The 24,169-nt window shown below is 51.4% G+C and overlaps 11 protein-coding genes across 11 annotated transcripts; 6 read left to right on the top strand and 5 right to left on the bottom strand.

The window, feature by feature from the left end:
- Positions 1-191: 191 nt before the first annotated feature.
- On the top strand, positions 192-2,385 carry SNOG_13813 (hypothetical protein; the record flags this gene model as incomplete). The annotated part of the gene is made up of 3 exons (XM_001803964.1): positions 192-1,009; positions 1,062-1,201; positions 1,304-2,385. 3 exons carry the CDS (start codon positions 192-194, stop codon positions 2,383-2,385), a joined length of 2,040 nt encoding a protein of 679 aa, XP_001804016.1.
- A 1,227-nt stretch (positions 2,386-3,612) lies between these two features.
- SNOG_13812 (hypothetical protein) lies at positions 3,613-5,103 on the bottom strand (the record flags this gene model as incomplete). Its single annotated transcript, XM_001803963.1, has 2 exons — positions 3,613-4,771; positions 4,823-5,103. The coding sequence occupies 2 exons, from the start codon at positions 5,101-5,103 to the stop codon at positions 3,613-3,615; spliced, it is 1,440 nt and encodes a 479-aa protein (XP_001804015.1).
- A 1,475-nt stretch (positions 5,104-6,578) lies between these two features.
- Positions 6,579-8,145, bottom strand: SNOG_13811 (hypothetical protein; the record flags this gene model as incomplete). The annotated part of the gene is made up of 6 exons (XM_001803962.1): positions 6,579-6,614; positions 6,635-6,990; positions 7,067-7,106; positions 7,215-7,408; positions 7,459-7,824; positions 7,944-8,145. The coding sequence occupies 6 exons, from the start codon at positions 8,143-8,145 to the stop codon at positions 6,579-6,581; spliced, it is 1,194 nt and encodes a 397-aa protein (XP_001804014.1).
- A 598-nt stretch (positions 8,146-8,743) lies between these two features.
- SNOG_13810 (hypothetical protein) lies at positions 8,744-8,904 on the top strand (the record flags this gene model as incomplete). Its single annotated transcript, XM_001803961.1, has 2 exons — positions 8,744-8,795; positions 8,858-8,904. 2 exons carry the CDS (start codon positions 8,744-8,746, stop codon positions 8,902-8,904), a joined length of 99 nt encoding a protein of 32 aa, XP_001804013.1.
- Positions 8,905-9,154: 250 nt separating this feature from the next.
- Positions 9,155-9,547, top strand: SNOG_13809 (hypothetical protein; the record flags this gene model as incomplete). The annotated part of the gene is made up of 1 exon (XM_001803960.1): positions 9,155-9,547. The coding sequence occupies one exon, from the start codon at positions 9,155-9,157 to the stop codon at positions 9,545-9,547; it is 393 nt and encodes a 130-aa protein (XP_001804012.1).
- A 4-nt stretch (positions 9,548-9,551) lies between these two features.
- On the bottom strand, positions 9,552-10,512 carry SNOG_13808 (hypothetical protein; the record flags this gene model as incomplete). The annotated part of the gene is made up of 5 exons (XM_001803959.1): positions 9,552-9,683; positions 9,746-10,022; positions 10,079-10,217; positions 10,294-10,409; positions 10,487-10,512. The coding sequence occupies 5 exons, from the start codon at positions 10,510-10,512 to the stop codon at positions 9,612-9,614; spliced, it is 630 nt and encodes a 209-aa protein (XP_001804011.1). The 3' UTR covers positions 9,552-9,611.
- A 1,846-nt stretch (positions 10,513-12,358) lies between these two features.
- Positions 12,359-16,396, top strand: SNOG_13807 (hypothetical protein; the record flags this gene model as incomplete). Its single annotated transcript, XM_001803958.1, has 6 exons — positions 12,359-13,349; positions 13,397-13,468; positions 13,516-13,738; positions 13,924-14,540; positions 14,708-14,757; positions 15,368-16,396. 6 exons carry the CDS (start codon positions 12,359-12,361, stop codon positions 16,394-16,396), a joined length of 2,982 nt encoding a protein of 993 aa, XP_001804010.1.
- Positions 16,397-17,980: 1,584 nt separating this feature from the next.
- On the bottom strand, positions 17,981-18,274 carry SNOG_13806 (hypothetical protein; the record flags this gene model as incomplete). Its single annotated transcript, XM_001803957.1, has 2 exons — positions 17,981-18,028; positions 18,128-18,274. 2 exons carry the CDS (start codon positions 18,272-18,274, stop codon positions 17,981-17,983), a joined length of 195 nt encoding a protein of 64 aa, XP_001804009.1.
- Positions 18,275-18,356: 82 nt separating this feature from the next.
- On the top strand, positions 18,357-18,851 carry SNOG_13805 (hypothetical protein; the record flags this gene model as incomplete). The annotated part of the gene is made up of 2 exons (XM_001803956.1): positions 18,357-18,546; positions 18,679-18,851. The coding sequence occupies 2 exons, from the start codon at positions 18,357-18,359 to the stop codon at positions 18,849-18,851; spliced, it is 363 nt and encodes a 120-aa protein (XP_001804008.1).
- A 1,732-nt stretch (positions 18,852-20,583) lies between these two features.
- SNOG_13804 (hypothetical protein) lies at positions 20,584-22,126 on the top strand (the record flags this gene model as incomplete). Its single annotated transcript, XM_001803955.1, has 3 exons — positions 20,584-20,895; positions 21,098-21,358; positions 21,401-22,126. The coding sequence occupies 3 exons, from the start codon at positions 20,584-20,586 to the stop codon at positions 22,124-22,126; spliced, it is 1,299 nt and encodes a 432-aa protein (XP_001804007.1).
- Positions 22,127-22,267: 141 nt separating this feature from the next.
- Positions 22,268-23,650, bottom strand: SNOG_13803 (hypothetical protein; the record flags this gene model as incomplete). The annotated part of the gene is made up of 2 exons (XM_001803954.1): positions 22,268-23,562; positions 23,614-23,650. 2 exons carry the CDS (start codon positions 23,648-23,650, stop codon positions 22,268-22,270), a joined length of 1,332 nt encoding a protein of 443 aa, XP_001804006.1.
- Positions 23,651-24,169: the final 519 nt, after the last annotated feature.

Raw genomic sequence — 24,169 nt, 5'->3', positions numbered from 1 at the left:
CATCCAAAAAAGGAAGGTTAAAAGACTTCCCTTCTCTACTATCATACACATCATATATGTGCGCTCTGTGCGAGATTGGGGCTGCAAAATGGATCACTTTGTTTGTATCCTTCTAGAACACAGGAGGCAGGGTCACTCAACACCTGCAGCAAGTGTGTCGCGCAGCATCGCAGCGCTGCGCTGACCTTCCCATGCAAAACGCGCAGACAAGGCTATCCAAGATAGGCGTCGATGCCATGCAGCAAGACCAAGACCGTCAAAGGCACCACCTTATCATGGACTGGCTATCCTCGGCCGACTTTTCCGCTCAGCAATCCGACTTCATTGCGCGCAGGCAAGAAGAAACAGGCTTCTGGTTCCTTGAGTCCCCTGAGTTCACTGATTGGGTTAGTGGTACAAGTCAGACGCTATTCTGTCACGGCATTCCTGGAGCAGGCAAGACGATGATGACAGCGATTGCGGTGGATCATCTGCAGAAGACTGTGCAGACTGCTGACATTGGAGTTGCGTACATGTACTGCAACTACAAACGGCAGGCGGATCAAACCACTTCTAGTCTGCTTGCGGCGATGCTGAAGCAGCTGGTGCAGGACCGGCCATCGATTGCGAAGCCTCTGTGGAGTCTGTACGACCACCACGAAGTTCGACGGACGAGACCGTCGGTTGAGGAAATGCTTGGTGCTTTGCAATCGGTGCTGGTAGACTACTCAAGGATATACGTTGTTATAGACGCGCTGGACGAATGTGTTCATGACGATCGCCGAGAACTTCTGAGTAAGCTTCGCAACTTGCAAAGCAAAACGGGCTTGCGTCTGATGGCTACTTCACGGTTTATTCCGGATATTGTCGAAGAGTTCAATGGTCTGCCCAAGCTAGAGGTACGTGCAGACGACGCGGACGTGAAACGATATGTGGCTGGCCAAATCAAACGGCTGCCAGGATGCGTCCGACGCGATGACGCTCTTCAGAAACTCGTCCAGAACAAGATTGTGCAGGCGGTGGATGGCATGTGAGTTTCTTGCATACCCCTTTCAAGAACCTTTAGCTTACAAGCCTACTAGGTTTCTACTTGCTCGTCTGCATGTGGATTTGCTACTCGATAAGGACACAAAAAAGAAAGTAAAGTCTACGCTCGAGCACCTTTCTGGAGGCACTGAAGCGCTCAAAAAGGCATATGACGGAGCCATCGAGAGGATAGACGGTCAGCTACCTGGGAAGACGGCGCGAGCAAAGAGCGTCTTATCCTGGATCTCGTATGCGGCAAGGCCGCTAACTACTGGAGAATTATGCCATGCCTTGGCAGTAGAGTTAGATGAGGAGGAACTAGAGGAGGACAATATTCCTGATATAGAAGAGATCGTCTCTGTATGTGCTGGCCTTGTCACAGTGGACGAGGAGAGCAATGTCATTCGTCTCGTCCACTACACTACACAAGATTACTTGAAGGGCATCCGGGAGAAGTGGAACCCTAGCGCTCAGCACGACATTGCGTCCACGTGTATTGCGTACCTCTGTTTCAAAACGTTCAGGAGCGGTAGCTGTGCGAGCGACGCAGAGTTCGAAACCAGGCTTGAGGAGAACATATTCCTGAACTACTCTGCTCGATACTGGGTAGAGCATGCAGGCATTGTTCAAGAGGAGGTATATGGACTAGCCATGCGTCTGCTTCAGGACAAGAACTTGGTGGCTTGTGCTGTTCAAACCAAATCAATGCCTGGCTATAAATACCCGAGATATAGTCAAGATTTTCGGAAGCAGATGACGGGTCTACATTTAGCGGCCTCCTCAGGGCTGCTACACCTGTGTGAGGGGCTTCTTTCTTGGACTGTGAAGGAGAAAGTTCTTCCTGTTGACTCAAAAGACAGCAATGGTCAGACGCCGCTGTCGTTGGCAGCAGCAAGAGGGCATGAGGCAGTAGTTAAGGTGCTGGTTAAGCGAGAAGACGTTAAAGCGGACTCAAAGGACAACAACGGTAGGACACCGCTGTGGTGGGCAGCAGGAGGAGGGCACGAGGCAGTAGTTAAGGTGCTGGTTGAGCGGGACGACGTCGAAGCAGACTTGAAGGACAACAACAGTCACACGCCGCTGTTGTGGGCGGCATTTAGAGGGCACGAGGCGATTGTTAAGATGCTAGTTGAGCGAGAAGACGTTAAAGCGGACTTAAAAGACAGCAATAGTCGGACGCTGCTGTTGTTAGCAGCAGAAAGAGGGTATGAGGCAGTAGTTAAGGTGCTAGTCGAGCAGAATGACGTTGAGGCGGACTTAAAGGACTATAGAGGTCGGACGCTGCTGTGGTGGGCAGCAGCAAGAGGGTATGAGGCGGTGGTTAAGGTGCTAGTTGAGCAGGACGACGTTGAGGCGGACTTAAAGGACTATAGAGGTTAGACGCCGCTGTAGTGGGCAGCAGAAGAAGGGCACAAGGTGGCCAAGCTGCTAGAGTCGAGGTAGACTTGAAACAACTCTGCATTTAAACGCCCTCTCGCTTGTTTCCACCACCTCCCTGATTACTTTTACATTCGTCCTAGGTTGTCATGATTTTCTAATTCAGAAGTATTTATTTGTTCAACGTATTGTATCTTAGTCTTTCGAACAGTCGGTTAGCCTCAAATCCGCTTTCATTCTCAGTCTCTGTGGCATTTATAATTACGGTTGTATTCTAGCTTTACTAGAACTCAGTTGCATTTTCCAACTCCAAGCGAGGCCTTCGTTGATGGAGTGGTAAAATACTGTAAGTTATTGTAAGATAGGCACTTCACCTGTCAACGTTTCGTATGCCTCAGCTCGGCTCATGTTACAGTCATGTGTTGAGAGCCTACTCAGTGCTATACTCTATTTGAGAAGGTGGGGGTTAACCCCCTGTTCAGTGATGCTGGGCAATGTTTCCCCCAGTGTGTTTGGGTAGAAGCCGATTTTGCAAGCGACTGTAAACAATAGGAATAAAGTCTGCAGATTTTAGCAGTGATGTCTGTGGTCTTGCAAAGCTGTGCATTACTCACTAAATAATGCAATAAATTTAATATTGTACTGTACTGTACCGAGAGCTGATCTGTGTCTAATGACCAAATCCTTGGTGTTTTATTACTATTCAGTGCGCCCATGTTATCAGCACAAATGAGCTAGTCAGCAGCTGCGTTCTGTTGGGGCAGTGTTGCGCATTGCGAGAAGGTTCTATCTGACGAAGTCCAATAAACCCGAGGTCGTGCGATGGGGACGTTGACATGCTCTGTGAGCGTTTTCTTCGTGTGATTATGTTTCGGAAATGTGAAAAAGATAACAGGATGACAACACCTAAGGTTCGGAATTATATGGAACGCCTGTATGATGGGCTTTACTGCAGATGGCTCGATGAGGTTGGACCTTAAAGAGTGAGCTTCCTAGCAGGACATAGATGGCTAGTCGCAAGGGCTGACCAAACCGCTCTATTCCCAACACCAGGCATCGCTCGCTTCTTCTTACGTTAGCACAAACCAGGTGAGATCATATGCAGACCCCTGTCTGTCAGAATGGAGTATGTGTGCGTGCGAAAACATCAGGGGTGACACTGATTTCGGATGGCACTGTACGTCCGGTGTGCATCTTTATAAAGCTTTCTATTTGATCCTATGAACCGCCTTACGCACCCCCATGCACTCCCGGCGCAAATCTCTTCTCTGTGAAATTGGTCGCCGTCAAATCTCTATTTCCCTGTATAATAAACTCCTTCGTCTTCTTAAATCCATCGATGATATCATCATCCAAACCCAAATGATCCTTAACAATCTGCTTCGGTGTAAGTCCCAGCCACTGATTTACGCTAATATCTGAATACTGCGGAGCCTGCAAGACCTCCATATAGATCAGAGTCTCGTTGCCTGTATTCTCAAGGTAGTGTGCGTTGGGCACAGGGACGTATCCCACGTCTCCGGCTGAAAAGTCGAATGTGCGAGATGACGCGGGCGCTTCGTAGACCGTGAGGCGCGCGGTACCGGCGAGGAAATATGACCACTCGTCAGATGTGGTGTGCCAGTGTAGTTCACGCATGGCACCAGGCTCGACGGTGATCAACGCTACACTAAATTTACTCGCGACAGGAAACGTCGCGGGATCGAGGATCTTGATGGACCCGCCGGGGACCTGGAGAGGTTGTTGCTGACTCCAGTGGTAGCTGTAACTCACACTTGTTGGAATAATGCCAGCGGGCCCGGTAACATTTTGCTCGCTGATATTTGATGGCGCGGGGGTACCGGGGAAGATCCAGAGTTGCTCCTTGGGAAGGGGTGCGAGTTTTTCCACGGAGGTGCGGAAGTTCTTAGCGATGACTTCTTTGGGGTTGCGTAGCATGAGTTCGGAAAGGAGGAAGGTATTTTCTTCGCTGAAGCCACCGTCGTCAAAGACAAGGAGGAATTCACAACCATTCTCGAAGGCTTGAATAGAATGTGGAATGCCGGCAGGGAAAAACCAGACGTCGCCTGCTTGGAGGTCATCGACAAATGTTTCGCCGCCTTCGTTCATGGAGGCAACTCGGACACTTCCGTTCAAAATTAGACTCCATTCATTTTGCTTATGCCAATGTAACTCGCGATAGGCGTTCGGACTAAGACGCATGTTCGTTCCGGCCATGGCAACAGAACTAGGGAGTTGGTCGGTATTCTGCGATCGGGCCCATCCAGCACCTGCGAGGCCGTGACGATTGTGACTGAGACCGAAGGGCCATTTCGCATTGCTCACATCACCCATATCAGATGGTGGTGGGGCATAGATGTCGCTATTCAGGCGGTCATATGCCTGGGTGCTGCAATTATGATCAGACCAACACTTAGATCGCAAGGCGAGATATGCTTACCGTGGACCTGGTTCAGTCGGGCCTGTAGTACCACCGCGGATTGGTTGTGGATTCTTCACAGTGCTGAGATCAATGTACAATCCAAGATCTGCATCTTCTGACTGCCCAGTACCGAGCTCAAAGTCACTGGGAGGGATGACAGTTGTCTCTTTTGTGATCGGGTTGGAAGGGTTGTAACCGAGCAAGGCCTCTGAGCCACGAAGAGACCCTACTGCAGCAGATGGAAGAGGCAGGTCGATGATGGCGGACGTATCAAGCGATGAAGCTCCCTGCGATGACATGGCGCCTCCCATGGAATCTACTGGCGCAGGTGCGGGAAGGGCATGAGCGCTTCTTGCAAGTAGGAATACGGTGAACGCTGAAGGATATTTCATCTTGAACTACCAGGTAACTCTGTAATTGCTCGAGAGAATATGGAAGCGAGATGATCTTATAACATCTGGCTACCGGTCTTCAGGCCTCCACAATGCGCTTTCTGCCGCTCTTGCATGGTACCAATTGCTGACGACAATATCGACTACGTAGAATAGTCATCATGACTAGGGGATGAGGTACGTTAGCAGTATGCTGTGCTACAGGGATCACTATTACCGAACGAGTGCTAGGGTGTGAGTTAAGGTAGGGGATTACGTTGGCTACCCGCGAAGTGCCGTCCACGCTAGTGACTGGAACCCCAGAACGTGCATTCTCAACCTGTAATTCGAGTGCATCGATGACGCTACAGTGTGCGACGGCCGGTTGCAGTAAAAGGCTGAGAACTCTCCGGACCGGATTTAACGTGTTATGCACTCGCGTTAAGTTCGGAGCCGACCTACGAAACCCGGTGAGCCATTTGTCAGGATCAGCAAAGCATGTTCGTCAGTTAGACTAGATGCATCGGAAGTTTCCCGAGCGAATCTTATACTTGCATTTCTCGTATCTCAAGTCATTCGTACCTGAGCAAGCTTTGCTAAATACTTTTTGTGCTTTGCAGGATATCGGCGAATGGGTTAGTTGGTGTTGCAGTTCTTTTTCCACGACCTTTGATCGCATATTGGTCCACGGTGGTAGCCATGGCGATGGAGGTATTCACCGATTGATATTGTGACCGTGACTCTGAGAAAGAGGCTGAAAACTCGTGCTTTTCAAAACAGCCTGAGCGAGAGTAGGTAAGCTACATGTATAATCATAGAGAACAGGCAAAATAAGATCAAACCTCTTCCTAATGTTTATAGAAAGACAAGGCCTCTGATGTGACCATGATTTGTGTCTCCCACTTGGTTTACAGTCTCCTCTCTAGCAGACACTTCAAAACCAGCCTTTCGGTTCGGGGCGGCCATCACTTCTCTCCAGACTTGCCCGTCTTCCCAAGACCCTGAAAATTTGCACGTGCCCAAGCACGAACATCGCGGCACGTTGTAGGATCACACTTGCACAGGTCAACGCGCACGCCAGCTTGCCCTACGTCGAAATGGTAGAACATGTCGATTACCGTCATTGGTTCGCACAGGGGCTTCGGTCTCAGAAGAACTCGAGTATCCCGCCCTACCGGGCCCGTATGGGCATAGGTTCAGGAGTAGACGTAAGTGTGGCTCTAGGTACAATGATTTGTTTGGTTCCGATTGTAGACTCAGGACCTGGAGGGCTTGGAGGACCCGGTGTGTCTCTAGCCGCAATGATCTTCTTGCTCGTCCTGATAGGAGGCTGAGGGCCCGGGGGGCTTGGAAGGCCAGGTGTGTCCCTGGGCACGACGATATTCTTTGTCCCAATAGTAGACTCAGGTCTTGGAGGGTTTGGAGGGCCAGGTGTAGCCCTAGCCACAATGACATTCACGGTTCCGATAGTAGACTCAGGGCTCTGTGGGTTTGGAGGACCAGGCGTTGGTACGGGGCCGGTGCCGTCCAAGTCTCCGTTGCTCGCCTTCCTGATCCGCTCGATGTACCACTTCGGATAGTCGGAGTCGGGGTTGTAGCCAAAAGCCTTTTCATCGAGAGTTGGGCCTCCTTCGAGATAAACGGTGTCCGATTTGGCTTGAGATAGCAGGTTAGATGTGTAGTAGTCGTTGTTGACGTAGACCTTCTCTTTGTCATCCTTGTCTTTGCCGAGAAGGAGAAGTGAATGTGGAACGTAAGATGCACTGTCGGCATATACATAACCGTCTGCAAGAGGGAGGATCGGATAGACGCCGACTGTTTTCTGTATGTATTTGGCTAATCAATGGGTAATTAGCGCGTTGATTGTGAAACGGGTAACGCTCTGACTTACCAAGAGCATAGCCAGTCCAGTTGTCGTCATTTTGTCTGACCTGGTTGATGGTTAGTAAAAGGTTCATAGCCGACGTATCGATTCACAGCTTCAAGGACAGATTGCTCTGCCGCCCTGGAGATTCATGGGGCAAGAGTGATGTACGTACGTGGTCAAAGTTGTTCTCCCGAATGGTACGAGCCAACATTTTAGCGTTCAGTGGCCCATATGCACCAACGTCTTCAAACTCATCAGGTTTGTTGTGTTTGCGAATTCTGATGACGAGATCTGTGATGCCCAGGTTCTCGTTTGCTTTGGTGCCCACCGTGGCGCCGTGGAGTAGCTCATGGAACAAAATTTTGCCTGCGACTTGTCAGAACCGTTCTCGACTGTCATGAAGAGATCTTCCTTACCCTTGCTATGCCAGTAGTAATCCAAGTTGTACTTGGATTCCTTTGGAGCATTTTTGCCTGCATCGATAGTCTGCTGCAATGTTTGTTGCTTGAAGAAATCGTCGCAGAATTGTATGTTGATGTACGACTTGTCCGGGTCGTTATTCCACTGATCCCGCTTGTTGCACTTGCCGTTACTATCGCGGGTATCGCATACGCAGCGTCCGTCTGCGCACAAAGTATTCCACTGGAAGGCTACCGTGCCGGGCGTGCATGATCTGAGGAGGTCCTTATCCGCAGGCGGGCAGAAGGCATTCACGCGCCATCCCCACAATAGGGTCTGCCCATAAGTTGCGGCGTTGTTGTATACGTTGAGGATCTTGTACCCTGCGCCTTCTGTTTGCATATTGGGACCAAAAACTTAGAAAATGTCAGTAAATGGATTCATAATGTTCCTTTTCTATCGTTGATAGACATGGCAAACAACAGAGCGATAGTAAACTTACAGTCAAAAGAGCCGATGTCGGTGGCAGTATCAATATCCTTGATGTTCTCGGCGAGCTTGACTGCATCGTCCCAAGCATCCGATATGTCTCTTCTCATATTGTTGTCGCATCCAAGATAATTGATCTTGACTCCTTCAGCTGAAGGGTCATCGCCCCCCTCCTGTCTCTGCTTCAGATTCGCTAGGCTAGCGATTGCATCCATGGGCAATATCACTCTCGCTGTGGCGGTAGAAAGGGCCGAACAAAGTAAAACGTAGGTGAATTTCTGCATCTTGCTGTTGGTGTGAGAAGTGGTTCTCAGGCTATGTTACTGAAGATCTATGCTTGATCTTTTCCATGTACTTTATACTTGACATACCTATGGTAGCCAAGTCGCATCGATGTCTGGTTGAGATACGCAGCTTACAGTATATGCTGTGCCGCCCTCAGCCACTTTCACTTTGGAAGCAACACATCCTTCGGCCCCCGATCGTCAGGAATTTACGCTTTTTCGCCGCCGACATGCAGCGGGCGTAAGTACCCTCTCCTTGGTTGCGCACAATCTGTGCATGTCGGTAAGTGCTGATTTTGTCATCCATTGCTGTCGATTAAGAATAATGTGCGCCTCGATGTGTCTCTGTGCCGCCTCTTGTCAGCAATGTCTACATCGCCCTGATCCTTCGAGTTGAAGTTGGTTTCAAAAATCCACTACTTCTAAGTAAAGAGCACCAAGAATACTGAGCTTGACTGCAACTACAGGGCATGATACCCACATAAATAACCGCCGGGCGTAAAGCGAGGCGGAGTACCATGGTTGCCTGATGTCTTTACTTCCAGGCGACCGAGAAGCATCCGAGTCACAAAAGACTCAAGGTACGACAACAAGTGCAATTCTTAAAATTAGCAGTATGAACTCACCTCTGAACTGCAACCAGACAACAGATTGAAACTTGTACACAGAGGCACGTTTGTGGCGCAGTGACGCACGGATCAGACCCCGCGTTTCGCCCCATACCGGTACATATCCAACTAGCTGTCAGCCCTCATATTAGCTCATCCATCTCTCTCACTGCGGCAACCAAGAACAAATAAAGAACGAACATACCTTTTCTGAGCAGATTTGCAACTTTACAACTTCTACGCGAAGCTTCGCAGAATCAAAGTTTTCGGAAGCAGACATCCCTCCCAATTTCAATAATTAGCTCTGATACTCAATCCCAATTCGCCCTTCAATGGCTCCCTCCGAAAAGCGCGACCTGGCAGACAATCCTAAAGATACCAACACTCACGACACCAAGGGAACGCCTCACAACCCCACACCATCTCCTACGCGCCGAGTCCAAGCCCCTTCGCGCCTCAAGCCGATACTCCTTTCTCTTACTTTCCTTCTCATCACTCTCTTCGCCCTCATCTACATATCCTACCACTACTGGGATCCGCTCTGCATGTTCACATGCCAGCCTCTATTCGGCCATCGACACCACTACAACTCATCAGAGCCTGTGCGCATGTGTCCGTACCCGGCACAGGGACACGAGAAGGAAGCGTGGTGCCGGGAAGTTTATCCAAACGGAACGGTGGTGGATTTCAACATGACGGATGAGAGTGGGAAACTTCCTCTGTGAGCAATATCGACTTGTTCGACCTTGAGAAACATCTGAACCAATATGGTAGCTTAACTATTGCATTTCAAATCTTACACAGAGTCTGCAGAACATCTTTCGTGCTCTGGGAATTCTCTTTGACGATTTTAATAATCTGCTTGAACCTGCGGTTGAGTTAGTCGCGGTTCGACGGCATGCGCGCTTCCAGGGACAATCGACGTACTCATCTGATCCAGCATCTCCCACGCATTCGTACATTATGCTCTCGCTCGTAGTCACTACTGCACCTTCATGCCTCAACCGTGCCAACGCGATTGGGACTTCCTCCTTGTTGCAGCTGCTGACTCCATCTGCGATGACGTAGACCTTGTGTCCCGCTCGAAGCAGATCGATGGTGGTTTGTGTGACGCAGATGTGACTCTCGATGCCGACGATAATGCACGAAAGTGGGCCAGTAGCGTTTAGCTTATCGAGAGCTTTCTTGACGTCGGGTGTGCTATGAAGTGTTACTTCGTGTGGCCTTGAGCATGTTGCACGGTTGTAATGACATACATCATGGAGAACAGCGTCTTATCAATATGGCATTCGGTCTTGACGCCGCCTTGCGCATCTAGCCCGAGTTCTGGGCATGTCTCGCCGAGTCGGGCCTTGTTTTGTGTAGTGGCGAAGACAGGTATGTTTAAGACCTGGCCTGAGGATTGTGTAAGCTAAGGGCTGGATGGTTCGAGAGGCGTGATGTGTAGCGAGCTTATAGAAGGTGCACTTACTCGCTCGGAGCAGCTTTTGCGCTGTTGAGACTACCTTGGGGAATTCATAAATGGCAGGCCGGAACTTCTCTTGCAAGTCGCAAATGCTAGACACGATGAGTGAGGTGATTGACCATCTGGAGAGGGTCGACATACAACAGGGCGGGGTTCGCTATCTACCAGTGAGCCACTGTCGCACAAGAATGCTGCTCACAGCTCACCAATGCGTTGTTGTGCCATTGTGGACGAAAACGCTCTACGACTGGTGTTTGGGACGTGTAGGTATGCTGAAGGGACATTAACACGTAGAAGTCGAGAAGCCAACATAATCTGGATAGGGCGTCAGCCGTTGAAGCGACCTCGGCATTGGTGATGCATGACATCGTTCCTTCCGTGTTAGCGCGATGCGCCTGCCGTAGCGAGAACTGCGCACTTGGCTCGAAGCGCCGTGCCGTAGTCAGGGTCAAGCCGCGGCGGCGGGTGGGCGGCACCCTCGAATAAATCCGGTGGGCAAACGAGTGTCACAGATTAAGGTAATCTACGGATCTTTGTAACGTCATCTTGATTGGTGAGTGAAACACTTGAGTTCCTCCGAGGAATTTGCCTGCTTCTATGTTTGGATCTGGATTGCGGATGCACGCGCTCTACCGGCGGGCTGTCCCTGCAGGAGGTGTGCATACTGGCATGCTTAAAGGATGAGATATTGGTCTGACGGCCCTCTTGGCGCTGGTGGACGGCTATGAAACTTGTACATAGGGTTCTTGGGTAACAACCGAATCTGGAAGATATCTCACCGTGTGCCACAAGGCGCTGCAATTTCAGAGGTCATTCTTGCGGGGGCTGGCCGCATCGTCTTATCGTGCTCCACAGTGCATTTCGCTCTACGACTTCAGCTCGGCAGGATGGGCTTTGTAGTCAGCGCACCATGAGTAGAGGCCGAAGAGGCGCTGCTATATCCGGTGTCCGACACAGGACGGCTTCAGCAATGATCTCCCAAAGCCGAAAACGACTAGCTAGTTGCAACTTTCCTTTTATACTCAGTAAGCGGCTTAGACGGGGGGTGTGCATGCCACATCATATGATTAGCACGCCCGGCGGGCGGGGCATACTAGATTCCAGACGCCCTTGTAATGCATCTTAGAGATCTGGGGCTTTGTTGGGTTATGTAGATGGTACTGTCGTTACAGAAAAGCGCAGGCGTGCTCGATGCACACCCTCCGGACTACGGCCGCCAAGCAGAGTCTCATACAAGGCACATCTGCTCCGGTCAGACCCCACGAAGGCTGATGACGGCTGACGGCGCAACACGAGAGACGTCCAATGGTGTCGTGAGATGGGCAGCGGTGGCGGCGGATTGTACTTTTTTCCGTTGTCTCTCTCTTTGACAAGCGGGGAAAGAGAGTTCGCATGGGGAAGGAGCAACTTTGTTGTACCGTGGCTTCAAGAAAGGAAGATTTGCAAGTGCACCCAGGCAACGGGGACTGCGTGCCCACGGGCGGGTCGAGGCAAGCCGCAAGACATGCGTGGAAGAGCTCGCGGCACAAATTGGCGTGAGGCGTGAATAAATTGGCAGGTATCAAAACGTCCCTGTGACAGCCCTGAGCAGCGCATGTAGCGCGTGGAGGTGCCAGGCCATTCCGAACCGTGCTAGTCCCAGTTGCGGCCCTGGCGTTCATCCCTCCTTGACCGCGATTTACCCACTGCGAGCCAGTGTATATGCACACTTTCGCCCGCTGCATAGAGCTGCCTCCCACTAGATTCCCGTTTCCTCGTTGTTGTTTCCCGCATTGCAGCAGCAGCGCCGCCTGCCTTTTCCTAGCCCCTCGAGTTCGTCCCTGAGCCGCTGTCCGCGCCGGATTCCAGCGAGCCATTGATTCTCCGCAGCAGGGGTTCACACACGACGCCGAATAGCACTGCATTCACTGCCCACTGCCCGTGTGGTACTCACCAGACGAGAACGTGACCCGCTCGACCTTCACTCTCCACACGCCATTGCCGCGTAGCCAGGGCCCCGGGTCTGCAGTCGAGCCGCATTGCAGCAACAGCCCCCTCCCCACGGCTCTCCACTCGACGCCCACAGAAGTTTATGGGCGACCGCCGCCACAGCAGCTCTGCCTATCTTTACATTCAGCATCCTCTGCCCATCCACTCGGTCGACCGTCAGACCAAACAGCGCGCCTCCCTCGTCGAGCAGCCGCCCGCCGGCCTGAATCTGTGGACGCCGCCCTACTCGCCATTTGTGCACTCACCTGCACACGCTCTGCACGCCCCGCCCTATCTGCTGCTGCACCCGTTCCTGCAGCTTGCGCGCATCGACGAACTGCAGCCCGCCGCCTCGCACACGCCCCTGCCCGCCGTCATCGTGTCTCCCCACTCCCTGAGCCCGCCACCGCAGCGGGACTCAGCCCGTCTTCTGCCCAAGAAACAGCCCGCAAAGTCGGCACCGGCGCCGAAAGATACCGCAGATGGGAATAAGGAGTCGCAGTGTAGCGTGCAGTCCAGCGCGCCGACGATGACATCAAACGGGGCGCCAGCAACAAATATGGCCAGCAAACGAGAAGAAGCAGGCGCCGTGGCCCGCGCCCAGCGCCCGTCCATCGTCTCACACCACTCGAATTCTGTGCCATCCACACCCTTACAAGTCGCCCGCCGATACGACACACACTCACGCTCCCCGTCCCCGAACGGCGGACTGGGCAGCCACTCGCCACGCTCCGTAGCCTCCGAAGCGAACAGCACCATGCCCACGCTTCGACCCGCGCGCCCTGTCAAGTGCAAGTTTGAGACAAATGTCGGCTCGCTTGGGAGGAGACGCATGCCCTACCACTCTTCTGACATTCTAGAAAAGGCAAAGGACGAGCCCAAGAAGACGTTGGATCCCCACGAGGACGACAAGCTTAGCGGCGATATGCGTGAGCTGTACGATCGGATACAGCCGACCCAGGAGAACACCGCCGTCCGGAACAAATTTGTGGCCAAGGTGCAGCGCATACTGGAGACGGAGTTTCCCGGCAACGAGTTCAAGGTCTCAATCTTTGGATCCTCTGGCAACATGCTGTGGACAGCAGAGAGCGACGGTGAGACAGCTAATCACATGCTTGACAACATATGCTAACTTCCCTAGTTGACATATGCATCCAGACGCCGATGAAACGGTTGGAGGAGATGCACATGCTCGCCGAGGCTCTCGACAAGCGTAGGTTCTTTAACGCAGCAATCTTTTCCCTTGACTAACATTGGCAGACGGTATGGAGCGTGTGGTATGCATACCGGCAGCCAAGGTCCGGATCGTAAAAGTCTGGGATCCTGAGCTGCAGCTTTCGTGTGATATGAACGTCAACAACGTCGCGGCGCTCGAGAATACTCGCATGATCAACCTCTACGTCCAGATTGATGATCGCGTTCGGCCACTCGCCATGATCGTCAAGCATTGGACCAAGAGGCGTATTTTGAATGACGCTGGTAGGTCCTCCACTAGTTGCGCCGACCCTGCTAACATGACGCAGGCATTGGTGGTACAATCAGCTCGTACACCTGGATATGCATGATCCTGAACTTTTTACAAACACGCGATCCGCCCATCCTTCCTTCTCTACACAAGCTTCCGGACAGGAAAATAGACCAAGACACTGGAAAGCCTTCCCTGTCTAGTTTTGCGGACGATCTTGAGGCCTTGCGAGGTTTCGGCAAAAGCAATGCTGAGAGTCTCGGACAATTGCTGTTTCATTTCTTCCGGCTTTATGGTCACGAGGTCGATTACGAGAAGATTGTGGTATCCGTACGCCAGGGTTGTCGCATACAAAGAGAAGAGAAGAACTGGCACCCTGGAGGTGGACAAAAGGAAGGCGTAAATCGCCTTTGTGTTGAAGAGCCTTTCAGTACTGACCGAAATCTGGGCAATTCCGCGGACGATTATGCTTGGCGTGGAATTCATCTGGAGATACGACGTGCTTTCGATCTGCTTGCAGACAGTCAACAGCTAGAAAAGGCATGTGAGCAGTATGAATTTCCCGCCCAGGAGCAGTCGAGCTCCATCTTCAAGAAACCACAATCGCAGAAGGCAACCATCACCTCCAGCGTCCCGACGCGAAATGGACGTGGGGGATCAAATCACCGTGGAGGCAGAGGTGGTTTCAATTCAAGGAACCAGAATAACAATGGCAGACGATCATCCGGCAGCAATTCCTATCTACAAGGTCGGCCACCGTTCTTGCATAGCCCGCCCATCTCCGCTGGACCTGGACAAGAATACTTTGCGTTCTCTAGGGGTATGCATGATCAGCTCCAGCTACACGATCATTTGGCTCAACAATACCAACTCCTAGAGATGCAGTCGAACAACCTTCGGGCCCACTTGGCTGCGCAACAACATGCCCAGCAAAGTCAACAGGTACGAGCGGCCCAGATGCATGCACATGCAATTGCCCAAGCCCAGGCCCAGAATCGTGGCTCAAGCAACGTATCAAGTTCGCCGCAGAAGACGCAGTACGTCAACGGCAATTCAAGTCCTCGCTTAGGTGAGGTCCAGGTCCCATCGAACAGTCTCCCGCAAGGCTTTCTTTACCATTATCCTGGTTTCTACAATCCAGCACAATCTCAAGACGCTGGCTCGCAAGACGGAACCCGAACGAATCCATCGTCTCCATCACTAAGCAATAGCATTCCTGGTCTTCGGAGGCAGGTCCACCGACCTTCCAATGCTAGTGATACTGCATCACTTCGCTCGCATTCTCAACCCCCACGCGCTGTTGCGCCGCAGCCGATACCTGCAGGTTACCAGGCAGTACCTCAATACTTTGATCCTGCCACAGCAACTTTTGCTGGATATCCAATCGCGCGGTCTACGCCGCAGGACATTCATGTGCCGCAATCGGCTTCGGACGTCCAATACAGCCCACTGTCAAGCCATCCGGAGCCTGTCATGCCCGAAGTGACTGCTCCACCCCTAGAGACAGCGCCACCCAAAGAATATCCCGGCTATTATGTTGTAGAGCAGCCTCAACCACGTCAACTGCAGGACTATGTAGTCGGGCCAATACCTTCTTTTAGCGAATTAGCCCAACGCCGCCGACGTGTGTCCCCTGAGATAACACAGCCTCTTCTGAACACTGCTTTGCGACGAGTATCGCGGTCGCCGTCACCTCTTGGTGGTCACATGAGGAGCTACTCAACTGGAGTTCATGATCCCAACGTGGCAGTCAATGACCAGCGTAAAGCTCGTGTGGACTCCGTTCGACCGCCCGTTGATAGCGGGCCAGTGATCGTGAATGGCTCATTCCCAACTCCTCCGCGGGAACCTCGTATTAGGAGTGACACAATTGAATCACTCCCGCCGGATCTATCGAAGACCAATGGACTGGGCATTTTCTCGAACCAGCAAGCTATGCATCAGATCAATGAGATTCAGGCACGCCAGCAGATGGTTCTGGAAGAGATGCAACGCCACAAGATTGCTGCAGCAGATTCGATGGGTCCACCTATAGTCAACGGTTCAACAAGAAGCAGCCCTTCTGCCGAATCAAACGGATTGACACGTGTGCCGAGCGAGGGTCAACAGTCTTTCCCTCCGCTACCAGAAGGATGGATGGCCTATGAAGCGAGCAATGGCCAGAAGAATAGCCACAACGAGGAGATCTCTCCCAAGCGTACTCTCCCTCCACAATGGCGTACTCCTGCTTATACCAACGGACTCCCATCTCTAGACACTTCGAACCCAGCCCGGATGCCTCCTCAGGAAGTCAAGTCGGCCACATTGCCGCTGCTATCCCCTGTCTTCGAAACGCGCACTCCTTCACCGTCAGCAAGTCGGCCAAACGATGCTGGGAAGCTCATTAACGGTGTGAAAGCACAAGCTAAAGACACCAGTCAGCAGAACCGTCGCGCATCTCATACGCCGCCATCAAATGCTAGCAAAGAAAACCGCAACGGACAACAGAAGGGCAAGGCCCAACAACAAGGAACCGAGAATGGCAGCAAGTCCGCTGGAACAAACCACAATGGCTCATGGCAGCAGCAGCCGATCCGCAACGCTCGCAACAGCAAAAAGAACAAAAAGAAGTCAGCTGAGCAGAAGAATACCGGCGAGCCTCTTCCTGCAAATGCTGCGGATCGCAAGGGTGGATAGTCGGAGATTTCGAACTCACACTGACGTTCATTGATACTGCCATTCGCTCTTCGAGAGACAGTTGTTTCCTGACTTGATATTGTACTAGATCCCACGGATGTTCTGAGGTTCCATGTTGTGCAGCAGAATGCTGCTCTGCTGGACAGCTTCTGGCGTCTCGAAAGATCCACGCAGCTTACGAACCCAGCTACGCAGTAGACTTTGCCAAGGCATGAGCAAAAGAAACACGGAAGACGACAAATGACAGGCGCGGATGCAACCAAAAGCAATTAGCGGCGGTGGAGCCCTTCCATCGAGGAGGAAGTCAGCAGTCTGTTTTGTTACTACTCGGCGACGCCCTTCACGCATATCAGCGATCGCGCAGAGAGAGCACATGCCCAATGATTTTCACATCCTGGGCCACGGTATGCATGTATTTTTGGCATTTTTCTGGTGTAATAACAACTTGGGGCAATTTTTTCTTTTCGCTTTTCCTTCGGTACGGGACACATAAGCGTCTTTTCCTTGTCTATTCGGTATGTGGAACTCGGGCCAGGACCGGCATGTATAGATACGGATCTGTGGACGCGTGTGCATGTGGATGGATGGATAAAAGGCCTAGCGCTTGAGATGCGCTGTGTATGGATGAGGGGCTTCGCGAGGATAGGAATGAATGAAGAAATTGTTAAAATGTTAAACTTGGTGACAAATGGATGCAATATATACATATATATGTGTGTGTGTGTGAGGAATTTGCGTACTTGCTCTCGCGACAACGACTTCTCTGCACAAAGGTAAGGTCAGTCAAGCTTCTACACAAGTCTCAGCAAGAGCCACAATTCATAATGATACAAGCAGCACCAACATCTACTGCCCGCCTTCGATTTCGTGTAGGGCCAATAAGCTGTCATAATGTAAGTAATGGCTTGTGCGCCTGCGATTTCACTTCACTCCAACTTCCCTTCACCAAACACTTTCGAAGTACACGACGCATCTTCAACCTACTATAGCGTAAGCCGATGCTAAAATTCTCGGCTTTCTAGCGTCTCTGTCTGTTCTTTCTTTGTATACAGTGATCGTTCCTCGTGTAGTAGTGGCGCGATATGGGGAGAGCTGTGATATATCGGGCAACGGTGGCGAGGGGGAAGGCCACACATTGTAGCATGTGAAGGTAGTTTATTTTTTGGGCTTTCCAGACACTTTCGAAGCGGGAATTCCCGGCACTTTTGAAGCCTTCCTTCATTTCCTTCTTCCGTACCCCGCCTTTACGTAGGGCTTCGCTGTCTTTCACATACTCGGCGTCAAGTCCATTTCCTTTCTCAACAGCCCGCCATGTGGCGCGTAAATCAATGGGGAAAAAAAGAGAAGAGTCAGTGGCGGTCGCTCATTGGAGGCCCTGAGCCAACCTCCAACTAGCTCCTCTCCTGTCGCCGAGAAGAGAGAAGAAGTGTCGTTATCGTTCCGATCACTGTAGGTCTTGCCAGACCAACAGTGACGACGAACGTGTGAGGGTCTTCCGTTGAGACTCCGGCGCTCAGCAGTTCCAGCATCAGTCGTTCGTCACATCCCAGTTCAGTAGTGCGCTTGTGGACTGTACTGATCCGTTTATGCCTCTATAGTGGGGGTCTTGGTGACGACCCGTCGCCCCCTACCCTGCGAGCGTGTGAGTTTGTGGGACCTATGCATTTTAGAAGAATGAACTGTGCCGTTGAGCCGGTGTCGATGCTCATGGTTCGCGGCTCCGTCGCTCACAATTCCAGCGCGGCCGATGCGCACCCAGCAGAGAGAGGCCCTCTCAAAACCAAATGTGCCACTGTAGTAATGCATGCCATATTTCCGCGACACGGTCAATGAGTATTCCTTCCAGTGGATCGACCCATCCAGCATCGAATCTCTCATGGTGCACGAATGTGACGGTCCAGAGATCTTGTTCAAATTCTTGTTGGGCTCAGCAAAAGATCTTCAAATCAAGCAGTTCACGATGGAGGATTGGACTATCCAGCCAGAATTGCTTCAAAAGAGCCCAGATAACATCGAAAAGTTTCTTAACTCTTTCTCCGGTTTGATGCTATGCAAAGCTGTGTTGAGTGTGTCCTGGTCTCGCGACTTGGACTTGATGTCGAGGAACCATAGGACGATAGACAATCTGGTTGTGAACTTCGGAGATCAAGGTATGAACATGGGCATGCTCAAAAAAAATCAGGTGCCATATCTACGCATTAGCGTCCTTGGATTTTGGCATCGAATGCTCGAGCTCCCTACTAATCATGGTGCTTTTGAAGACAAGCTCTGTGATATCACAGGGCGCCGTCTTGTGGGATTCGACTCGCTATTCATGCCTACCGCTGACAAGTTTGTGGAGTTTCCTCTGCTTGACGCTGTGGAGGCCATTTATATGCCAGGTCGTGTGGGGATGTACAATCGCTCGAATGGTCGCCGCAGTCCTGGTGGGATGCCGACGACAAAGTCGTTCTAGATCTTCCAGAAATCGTGGGTGATTCCCACGCCGATGCCGCATGACGAAGGCTCTATCTGATCGGACTTCTTCGAGAACACTTGTGAGTGGCGCTACCACTTTTGATAGACCTGCCTGAAGCATCTCCCGGGATCATGGGCGTTAGATGCAATATTCTGAAGCCTCACGTCGACTCCTCGAACTTGTAATCCCCAACGGAAGCGGAGGCCTCGGGCTTATGAACATATCCTAGCAGATTGATCATGACTAGATATGTATCAGCGAGACGAGTACAAATGACTAGTGATTGGCCAATGAGCGGAAGGCTTGTTGTTGGGCCGATTACTAGGGACTCTGGATCAATACGCAATCAGACGTGCACGTGATCAATGAGGAGCCAGGCCATGGACGAGGTGACAGGCACGCGGCAAGCAAAATAATAGCGACTCCTAAAACTTCCTCTCTGCGATCGCGTGTGTAGCTAAGTATAAACTCTAAAATATAATTCTAAGTAGAGAGAATTATAGAGCTTTGCCTACTCTATAATTTCATTTAATTAGAATTAAGATTTAGAAATTGTAGAGGCGCGTAAACTTAGATAGAGAAGAGGAAGTTTTAGTGTTTGCTTACATTTGGTGAGGAAATCCTGTTTGAGAGTCAGCGTTTTTTTGCTCGCCGCGTGACAGGCCACTGACGAGGAGCTAGGCTATCAACGAGGAGCTAGGCCATCAACGAGGAGCTAGGCCATCAATGAGGAGACGTGCTTCAGCGAGGATACGTGCTTCAACGAGGAGATAGGTTTTCAACGGGCTAGGGGCTATGAATAACTCCTTCTATAACTCCTCACGTAACGCGCTTAGGCCACCTTATCGATAGAGAGGGACACGAAAACCACTGGCACGGACGAAAAACGTTGTCTTTGCACGGCGACAGCGAGGGCTACAGGTAATATTCTTCCTCCGGAGTTAGATAGGAACGTAGCAGCGATTTAGATGGTCCCTTCCGGAAAATTTTCCTCTCCACAACTGCAGACACTGCACGTGCAGACTTCAATGGCATCTTTACAGCGATGCTCTTGAAGGCATAGAGTAGCATGTATTTACTCAAGGACCTATCATGAAGCCAATACATATGAGACTTATTCGTGAATCCATGTAGGCTGCCCTGATTTGCTTTGAATGGGATAATAACTAATGTCCTCGCTCGGAGATGACCCGAGGACCTACGTTCCGCGGATTAGGCTTTTAGCAAACGTTAGATGCGGGATCGTATCGCTTACTCCCGCCGCTGAACAAGCATGAGCTTCAATCTTTCGCTACTCAATAGTAATACATCCGTCTAATATTCATAGAGCGCCTTTCCATCAGATAAGATATCCTTGGAGCTTGTGCACTCAGGTACCGTTAGGCGTTGCCACCCAACTCCGCGACCCACTGCGCACCTCAACCGATAACAGTTATCCGCTTAACATCGCCGGTTCTTACTCGTTTGAGAAAACAACCATCTCCGCATCGCTGCCGTGTCGATCAGCCGCGGCACGAATGCACGGCATGATTCAGACTATCGCGATGATGTTACGGCAACGCGCTGTAGCCAAGACATTGATCCGGGGAATCCACTTGGAGATTCCTGTAAGCGCCTTGTTCCAGATCGTTTTTCTCGAGATCCTATGCCAGTGGCTGTTTGCATTGCACGACTTTCGTAACTCTATTCTTTTGCAGGAACAATCTTTTGTGGGACGAGATCGACGAAAATGACGGCCAGCAAAGACGCCTTGGAAGGTGTTCAACAAAACGAAGACTTCGAACACGCAGCAACCCATGGGACTTATCTCGACAAGGAAGAGGCATCCCATCTCTCAGAAGAGCATCGCCAGTACCTCATCCAACGCCATGGGACGCTGGATATCGACCCACTTCCTACCATGAGTGATGCAGATCCGTACAACTGGCCAACACACAAGAAAGTCCTCAATCTCGCCTTCGTCGCCTTCCACGCCTGCATGTGTGCCTTCCCAGCGAGCGCCATCATTCCAGCGTACGAAACCATTGCAGAAGATCTTGGTGTTAGCCTGCAGCGCGCTTCGTACCTGACGTCCTTGCAAATTGCTATTCTCGGCGGCGCACCACTGTTCTGGCGACCACTCTCTACAAGATATGGCCGGCGACCAATTTTCATCATCAGCCCTGATAGGTAGTCTTGCTTTCAACATCGGCTGTGCAAAGAGTCAAACCTGCGGGACAATGGCAGCTTGTAGAGCGTTGCAGTCATTCTTCATATCTCCGCCCAATGCGATTGGTAGCGCAGTCGTTGTCGAATCCTTCTTCAAGCGCGAGCGAGCCCGATATATGGGTGTCTGGACCGTCATGCTGACGATTGGCATACCTCTCGCGCCTTTGATCTTCGGCTTCGTGACAACCTACGCTGGTTATCGATGGATCTACTGGATCCTAGCGATCATTAATGGCGTTCAGCTCGTTCTCTATGGCTTGTTCGGCCCCGAGACTCGCTTCATTCGCCATGGACAAGTCAAGCACGCAACAACAGGCTGAGCTGCTTGGAAGGAGCAGTATTTCAAGTTCCGTCGCATCGATACAACTCCCATCACAGCGATAGCGTTCGTCAGTCCATTGAGACTGGCCAAGTGCCCATGCATCATGATTCCAACTGTAGCTTACGCGATGGTGTTCCTTTTCGCGTCGGTCTTGACTAGCGTTGAAATCCCACAGCTCTTTGCGGAAAAGTTTCACTTCAACGCACAACAGCTTGGTCTCCAGTTCCTTGGTCTGATAATTGGGTCCATCGTTGGCGAGCAGATCAGTGGCTACTCGAGCGATCTGTGGATGCGTGCACGAGCGAAGCGCATTGCACCTCGTAGACCTGCACCGGAGTTTCGCTTATGGTTGAGCTACTTTGGCATTCTGCTGACAATTTGCGGGATCGTTGTATTCTTGGTTCGTATCGAGCAGGCACCGGAGGGTCAGTGGAACGTCACGCCTATCATTGGTGCTGGTATCGCTGCTGCGGGCAATCAGATTGTCACTACAACTCTCATCATGTATGCGGTGGACTGCTACCCAGATGAGGCTGGTAGTATTGGCGTTTTTATCACGTTTGTGAGGCATGTCTGGGGTTTCATTGGACCTTTTTGGTTCCCTGATATGTTCGCGACTGTCGGTATAGCGAACAGTGCTGGTGTTGTGGTCGCTTTGATCATTGGAGTGTCGTTGTTCCCAGTCATTTTCACGCACTGGAGAGGACACAAGATGCGGGGTGAGATGTCTGGACGGATGTAGCCTTTTGGCAAAGCGCATGAAATGTACAAGTGCGGCTAAAATGTATACATACTCTGTTCCGAATTTGGCATTTGCGTGAATCGGACCGTTCGAAAATCAACACATTTACAGGATGCTGTTTCGAACAGGACATTGCATAACTTACAATTTCGCAACCAAGCCCTCCACTTCACACAGTGCTTCAGCATCAGCAACAACATCCACTCCGTACACCTGCGACTGAACATCGGCATCAGCCCATTTATCCGGCACCTTGCCTGTCCCAGCCTTAAGCGCCGCAAAGACCTTGTCCCTCTCCTCCTTCGCCTTTCCAGCACCCAAATGCATGGCCCTCCCACTTTCCGCTGCCAGTTCAACAAGTGCTTCCGCTCTAGGTTTCCGTAATTTCTCGTACAGCCTGAGTGCTTTCTCAATAGTCTCGGGCTTACCGTCGGCGATTCTGGAAGGCGATAAAACGACGCCGAGGACTGCGCCGTCCTCGATAGCTTGTGCCGCACCCTGTGCCATATGCGGGAGAGTTGGGTGGCATGCATCTCCGACGAGGGCGGTGCTGCCGTGTACCCATGTTTGCAGTGGGTCGTGGACCCGGAGCTTCCATTCTACAACTTCGCCTTCGGGAACGAGATCCAGCATGTGGTGTATCATGGGACAGAAGTCGCCGTAGACTTCCAGCATCGCTTTCTTGCTTCCTCGCGTCGTGTATTGCGCGTCTGGTGCGCCGGCGAAGTTTACATCTGGTTGCGCGGTACTAATGTTGTAGATTGTCTTGTTGTGAATTGGGTATGCGATGATGTGCTTCTTCTCACCGATCCAGCGCGTTACCGTGTCCGATTCGATGAGCTTAAGCAGTTCAGGATCATGCTGCATTTGCTCGCGCGTGAGCATGATACGGTATGCTGCTTGTCCCGAATCTCTTGCTTGGCCCTGGTGTCCGAGTTCTTTGAGCATCTGCACACGGGTGTTCGACTTTACTCCATCGGCACCAAGGAGAATATCACATTCTACGTTGTAGCTCTCGCCACCTGTCGTAGGATTCACCTTGAACGACGGCTTGGGACCAAATTTGATATCCGAGATTTGGCTTCCGAGCTTGAATGTGATGCCAGCTTCTTGTTCGCATCCCTCGCAGAGTCCACCGGCTAGACTGGCTCGATGTCCAACCATGTGCGGGTATCCGTACTTCTCCTTGACGTAGTCTAAATCTACATAGCCCAGCTCTTTATCTGTGGAGCCTTCACGGATTGATGTATTCGCGCATTGAACGGCTTCGGAGGCAATCTTCTGCCAGCAGCCAAATTTGTCAAGAATTCGGGCCATGTTTGGCGCTAGCTGAATACCTGCACCGACAAAGCCCAGGTTCGGTGCATGCTCGTAGATGGTAATGTTCTTGTGGCCAGCTTTTGCCAGACCGAGGGCTGCCGCGAGCCCACCCATGCCTTCATGCTGTCAGTTCCTGTTGTAGGCGAGCATATGGATGGGGGACTTACCAGCTCCGATAACCGCTATCCTCAAGTTGTCCGCCATAGTGTATTAAAGTCAAAGATTTTGTTCCAAATATATATGTATAGCGCAACGATTACAGTCAAGGGTGTACGTGTATCAGAGACAATACTGCAAGATCAGGAAATGATGTTCTTAACAGACGCTGCTGTGGATGCTTCTCCAGACGTTTCTATATCCCCACATTCACACGGGTGGAGAGAAGCCTCGCGCCAAGCTATTCCCCAATCTGACAGTCAGCCACACATGTGGATGAATGCTTAACCGCATCCAGGATTGCTTCTAGACTGCAGCGACACAGAGTAACGATGATTGGACGATCAAGAGAGCCGCAACGCGCAGAGAAGCTCCAGATGGAAGACGCATCGCGCGTTCTGTAATGGAAGTTGATCATCTCAAGCTATGCGAACTCATCTTCCATCTGCCGATGATCGAAGGTGGTGGTGGGGCGTTGCCGGCCCGAATCGACCCTGGCCCCACCTTTCCGGTTAAACATCGGAAGTTTCTTGATCTCACTTATCAGCATCCCTAGGTTGCGTCTTA

This window comes from Parastagonospora nodorum (genome assembly GCF_000146915.1).
Source record: "Parastagonospora nodorum SN15 chromosome Unknown scaffold_28, whole genome shotgun sequence".
Taxonomy (NCBI): domain Eukaryota; kingdom Fungi; phylum Ascomycota; class Dothideomycetes; order Pleosporales; family Phaeosphaeriaceae; genus Parastagonospora; species Parastagonospora nodorum.
This window is presented reverse-complemented; position numbering and strand designations above follow the sequence as displayed.